This window comes from Buceros rhinoceros, unplaced genomic scaffold (assembly GCF_000710305.1).
Source record: "Buceros rhinoceros silvestris isolate BGI_N320 unplaced genomic scaffold, ASM71030v1 scaffold25954, whole genome shotgun sequence".
NCBI lineage: Eukaryota > Metazoa > Chordata > Aves > Bucerotiformes > Bucerotidae > Buceros > Buceros rhinoceros.
The window spans coordinates 36,413-43,235 of NW_010409310.1; the positions used below are offsets into that span (position 1 = coordinate 36,413).

Sequence of the window (6,823 nt, forward strand, 5' to 3'; positions counted from 1 at the left end):
GAGTGGACTGAACACTACCGGTAAAACTCTTGGGCTTACTCAAATTACCTGATTTCTCCTTGGTATATTATGATCCTGTAGAAGGGAGGGGAAAAAAACCAAAACAGCCAATAACTACCACCCCTCCTTTACTATCCCGGCACCCACTGGATCAACTGCCTTATGTTGGTTGGTATCTCCATGTTACTTTATGGACCCCTTTGCTTGCAATCTAACTAACATCAGAACAGTGACACAAAGAAATTAATACCAGTTCTATGAATTTCAGCAAACTGCATTCCCTAAAGTTTTGTAAGACAATGGTATACTATGACAGAACTTGCACCGTATCCCAGTCCCCTCCAAATGGCAAAGACAGCAAGGGAAGAACAGGCACTTTGTGGAGGCTAAAGCTGAGAGCTTCCTGGAAGGGATGAGAGTGCCACAGTGCTTGACAGATGTCACATGGTTTCTGTTCATGCTCCCAAGGCTCAGTTTAAGCTATCCTGTCACCCATAAACATATTCAATCACTAGGGTTTTAGACAGGACGCAGAGAAAGCTGTTACCATTCAAATCTTGAAGTCTCTGACCTCCTCATACTTCTAAGCCGAGTTTCAGACATAGTCTGAAGTAGAGGCTTGTGTCAAATCCATTATTAAAAGCAATATCTGTAATAATTTCATTCTGCCTAATGACACTGCTGCTTCTGCTGTTGCGTGGGGAGGTCTGCAAACAGAACTAATCATAGATATAACCACCTAAGCGGTTCTAGTCAAGAAAAACTGGATGGTTCCCATAGGTCTTGTCCAGGATAATGCTTATAAGCCTTATGAGAAAACATGGACAGCAGCATGCTGTCAGAGCTGTTTTGTTTTCAACACATCAGGTGCCATGGTTGACAGAAAAATAACTCTTTTTTAAAAAATGAATACTGAGACTTGGTAAGTGGTAAGTGGCAAATGCTAGAAAGAAAAAGCGCAATGGGGATGGTTGTCCACTATGAGTGAATGCTCAGTGTGTGATACAGGTTCACAATTAGTTTTATTAGAGCCAGATCAACATTTGGAAGATCAAACAGCAGCTGCGATAGAAATTTTTTCCATCTGTCTCAGTTTCTTCTTCGATGTAGGGACCTTACAATGATCATTCATGCCTTTGTTACTTTGGGACTGTATGGCTGCCTGCACTCCACATGGATGCTGCTTTAGGATCATTTGAAAAATTAAGGTAGTGCAGAATATAAAGCCTGCCTGACTGAATGAAGCACTGATGATAAACCAGTGACATTTCAGAGTCTGCATTTGCTTCCAATGATTTTCTAAGATGGACTTCCAAATACCGGTTTTAATCTCTTAAAGTCCTTAATGGCAAGATGCCCCATAACCTGAGAAACTCTCATTTGATGCCACATTACCACGGACAGAAATAATACAAACATTTGAATTTCATCCACAGTCTTTCCTGTACAAATGAGATGAAAATCAAAGAAAAGGGCTATCTGCTTCTCAAACACTCTTCCTTTTCTGGCTGACAAGTGGGACATCTTCCAAATCTTCTGAGCATTCCTCAAAGTCTGTATTTTCTCAAAGACATATTTTGTGAGAGTACAAACTGCAGACTGAAGAGATTGAGATTTCAGGATGGTTTAAATTACTTCTTAGAGTACTCTTCTAGTTTGGGGCATGTATGTAGTTTTTCAGACTGAAAATTCAGAATTACAAACTTGGTACTGAAAACAAAAAAAAGAAGCTAGTTGCTTTATTTGTTTGCTTTACATTCTAGAAGCTACTTGGAGTGCTGAATAGTGGCCAGAAAGATTAAAGGTTGACAACAATTATGAAGAAGAAACTAGCCTACTCAGGCAAGAAGTTATCTCACTAGCTACTGCCCAACAAGAAACAAGGTTTTCTTTTAAAAATCAGCAGATTAATTAAAGGTAAATGAAAGTGGCTGCTATTTACATCTTGGGTTTCATTACAGCGGTGTGATAGCCAGAACATTAAATTTTCTGTAAGACTGGAGAAATAAATAAAGGTTCCTTGAATTTACATGCTATAACTGCCTGCTCAGTTCTCACTTGTTTTTCTTACAGCCTTTCAGAAGAGTCAGAAAAATGCTTAAGCAGAATATAAGTATATGGAACCAAAGCTGCCAGGTTCAATAATAACTAGTTGTCAGTTGCTTGATACATGTGCTTGCATAGCATTCTAAGAAGTTTTAAGTCATTCCCCTTGTACCTAAACTGTTCTCCTTGCTGGAGATTGCAATTTAAGCACTCCTCCTTAAATGAAAGCACTGTATCTAGGTGCAGATGGCAACAGTTACAGGCACTAACCAGATGCTGCAGTCTCTAATTTGAATGAAAGGGTGTAATTAGACAGCAGAAACACTTCAATGAGAGAGTAATGCACAGAGGAAAGGACAGAAACCACTTAACTGATGCCAAGATACCAGCACTAACAGAGGCAGGGGCCCACGGATGGAAGGGGCAGAACACCAAATTACCTTCTTCAGATGAGCACATTTTTGTTTCCCTATGGATGCGAATAGGGATTCTATTATGATAGGCTGCCACAGTTCTTCATGTGGGAACACTGATTAAAACCAGAAGAAACTTCAGGAGATCAAAGAGACAAATATGGCTTATGTGGTCATTATTAAAAATATTTTTAGCAATGCAATGGTTTTCTTTGAAGATGTAGTTTTATTGATTGAACCCAAAGCTCATTTGCATACTGTCATACGATTGGTCAGAAAAATAAAATCTAATTCCATATTATGTTATGACACAAAATAAAAGCTTTTGGGAAATATCAGGCTGTTTTAGACCTAACCAAGTGAAAAATTAGCATAGTACTTTTACATGTCAATACTTTATTACTTCAATTAATACTAATATAACAAAAATCCTTATCAAAACTATCAGGCTCGGTTGCCTATACTGTAACAGTAAAAAACCCCACAGCACAACAGTTTATACAAACTTAAGAAAAAAGCCCCAGGAAAGAATGATCTTTGATTAATACTGCAATTCTCAAAATTGCTGGATAGTAACTCCCCATTTGGTAAATCAGCCTGTTAAATTCTGATGCTGATGCCCTCTGATGCTATGAGGGCACTTGGTTAGCTGATCATTCCTCCTTTGCAGCACAGGGACATGTAGTTTAAAAATCATCTCTCAGTCAACGTATCCACACAGACACACATGCAGACATTCACAGATGATTATCTGAAGACCTCAAATGCAGTCTCTCTTGCTGGTCAGAACTAGAGTCTTATACAGCATTGGACCAAACCTGAGAGTAGCCACAGAGGATACTCAGCTGGTATTTGATCAAAACTTGACTTAAGCGTCTGTCTGTCCTGTAAGAATGTAAATTCCTGGGAACGTACAGACACGTGGAGTTCCATACTTGCGCTCCCCGGCAGTGTGTGAGTTGTTATGTATGTGAACTTACTATTTCTCTGAAACTTTGATTACTAACCCTCAATTTAATAACTTTTTCATCACTTTTCCTTTTTTTTTTTTAAAATTAGAAAAAAAAAGGTAAATGCTATCTGACTGGCCAGACCCCTTCTGGAATATGTGGGAATTAGCATATGAGCACAACAGGCAGTTACCATTATTTCCAATGCTTAAAAGTTTTCTTTTTCTTTTTATTTGTGCAATACAAACATGCTATATTAGCCACAGCTTTGCAGCTGTTGTCTGGTCCTCAGCCGCAAGATACAGACTCACTTGCTGGTCTTGTGATTCTTTATCACTGAAAGTAATGCATGATGTGGTGCCATAAGAATTTCTGTTCCTTAATACACCCATTTGTCTTCTTTCTTCACGAAGTTTTAAAACTGCTGTTTTTCCATTGTCAAGCGTGGCAGACTGAATCCCTTTGGAAATTTTATCAGGATAGGCCACTGTGTGAATGGAGGGAGTGGTCAATTGCACAACCATTATGGTGTGATATGACAAACAATGCAAATTTTGCAGCTGGCACCATGTAATCCCTGCCTCCCTCCCACTTCTTTGGCTCCATCCTGCCTATATCCATTCACATAACTCTGGATTTTGAGTTACTCTCTATGCATGTACAGTTAGAAATTGTTTTTTTAGTATTTCCATGACAAATGCTTAAGGCATATCAAGCAGAACTGCTTCTCTGAATCAACAAGACATAGCAAAAAAGCGATACAAGGTTTGTGAGAGAAAGCTCAAATAGCAGCTCAAAGGAAAGACTTAGCTGGGAAGAAAAGCAAGGACATGGTGACCTAGTATTGCTAAATGGAAAGAAAACAGAAAAAGGAAAACCAGACTGATAATCATATACATTTCTGATTGGAAAATTAAATTAACATTACAAATACAGAAACTAGAAGTGCAAATTTATTGCACTGAGTACATAAAATAATATTTGTTCACTGAAACTAACATTTGCTGAAGGCATTTCCATCTCTTTGGCCCTGTAATAGAAAACTCACCAAATTTAAACAGTTCTTTAATTATACGCAATCTATTCACCCACCTCTTCTGATTCACTTGAGAAACACAGTATGACTGAAGTTTGAATGCTGCAAATGTCAGTGTTTGGATTAACAGAAACTGTTAGATGTCACACAGTGAAGCAGAAAGATTCTGTGGAAAGTAGCACAGTACTATATGCAAACAATTGTTAACTCATTCTGATTTCTGATAATCCAAGTCATTTTTCATAAAGCATTTCCAGAAGTTAAAGCTTCTCTCCTATCTTAGCAAAAAATAGCGTGATGCAGTCTGTATTTTGACTGCATTTTACAATAAACTTATGAAGACATGCATCTGATAAAAAAAGAATAGTCATTAAAAACATACCATACGACAAACTGCCTTACAAAACAAATACTAATGTTTGTAGTTTCAGAATTCTGCTCACTTCAAGTACATCCTAACCCAGCTGATCCTGTTTTGGACCTGTCGCATTAAGGGTCAAGAAGAAGATCTGAGGTACACTGTGTGTAGATTTGCAGCTCTGCAGATTTTGTACACGCCATACAAATGACAGGTCCTTGCTGAAGTGTAGATTTGCACCATTTCCAGGTTCTTTAGCAGAAGACACATAGGAGACAGTGCCTTCTAGATCCATTCTCCTTTGCTACCCCTTCACTCAGAGGCATTACATATTCTTTACCCCCTCCCTGCTCCAGCTGCCTGTACTCAGGCATTTCTGTCCCCTTTAGTTGTTGCAACTGCATGCATTTAGAAGTTGGCTAAAGGACGGAAGTGCAGGTGCACGAACAGATAAAATCCTCTCAGTAGCCCAAACCAAACGGTCACATTGGGATACATCCTCCACTTGCTGTCATGCAGCCTGTTTCGAAGGACACAGTCACATATGGAGTGTCCTGTCTGCCAGTCCGCTCAGAAACTTTACAGGAAGACATTCTTGAAGCTTAGGAAGGAGTACCTACTCGTGAGCTCTGAAGATACCCCAATGACACTGGGAACAGACTGTTAGACATAGTCCAGATACGTCCCTGTGTAGGCAGTTCTCTCCATGCTTATCTGAAAATACTCATGTTTTACTCACTTCAGGTAACTTCAGAGAAGTTGTAAAGTTTACCTTTTGAGTACTCTAGAAATGCAAAAGGCTTTCTGTTCCCTAAGAAAGTCTTTGTAAGTATTTTCCAGATCTAATTAAGCACATCTGCAAATACTTCATGAGCAAATACCTGTTTATGGCAAATGGAAGTAGAGCAAATGCTGTATTATAAAGAATGACAACGATTAGAATACACAAAATGTGTCCAGGATGACCATGCATCTGATGGCTGTGATGATCTGGAACAGCCACTTCAGATCTTGTGAAGTAGGACCAACTTTTATGAGAGAACTGTGGTACTTGAAATCATCAGTAACAAGTGAGACAAGGACAAAAGGGTGCAGAGAAATTTAAAAGTGAAAAATCACACTAACAAGTAGCGAAGCTTCAGGCCTCCCAGATTCCTTGGCTGAATGAGAACCGAAACGGTCAGAGGGATCTGTGCTTGAGGGAGCTGGGAAAGCACGCTACAGACAGGAGAGACTGTCACCCTCCAAACTCCGGCTCTGCAGCCCGATTCAGTCCTGCTGCCACTGGTTGCACCCACGCCCCGCATCCCCCTCTCCCTGCAGATACCTCTGTTCTACAGATCTAGCTACCAAACCACTCTGACAGAAACGTATTGCTCTTCTTCCTCATACCTCATGCTTTCATACAAATATCCCAGCTCTCATCTCAGCAAGCACCAGGAAATCCTCAAATATCCACACGCTCCAAAGAGTGCACGAAAATATCTCCTGCATGTCTGCACAAGCAGCTTCGACCCGTGCACCGGCCTGGCGAGCTGGAAGGCACGTCGTCGCGACCTCGAAGAGGTGCTGCCGGGCGGCCGGACGCTGCCGCGGGAGGCTGCGCGCCAGCTTGGCGCTCTGCGAAGCTGAGGGAGAGAGTGCCCAGCCTCCTCGCCGCTCAGCCCTACGAGCAGATCCGAGAGCAGCCCCAAACCTGCACAAGCAGCTTCGACCCGTGCACCGGCCTGGCGAGCTGGAAGGCACGTCGTCGCGACCTCGAAGAGGTGCTGCCGGGCGGCCGGACGCTGCCGCGGGAGGCTGCGCGCCAGCTTGGCGCTCTGCGAAGCTGAGGGAGAGAGTGCCCAGCCTCCTCGCCGCTCAGCCCTACGAGCAGATCCGAGAGCAGCCCCAAACGCGCTCCCCTCCACCGCGACGCGTCACTCACCAGAGAGCACGGGCTCGCGGCAGCAGCTCAGCGCCAGCCCTGAGAAGGCCAGAACGGCGGCGAGGGCGGGAGACTCCATGGGCAGCGGCCACC

General features: G+C 42.0%; 1 protein-coding gene across 1 annotated transcript in view; it reads right to left on the reverse strand.

Annotated features, from left to right (window-relative positions):
* The window catches only part of KREMEN1 (kringle containing transmembrane protein 1), a 28,922-nt gene extending 22,113 nt beyond the window's left edge, over positions 1-6,809 (reverse strand). Inside the window, exon 1 of the mRNA XM_010135203.1 lies at positions 6,731-6,809. Within this exon, the coding sequence (XP_010133505.1) occupies positions 6,731-6,809 (79 nt within the window). The remainder of the gene's footprint in view (positions 1-6,730) is intronic.
* Between the last annotated feature and the right edge of the window lie 14 nt (positions 6,810-6,823).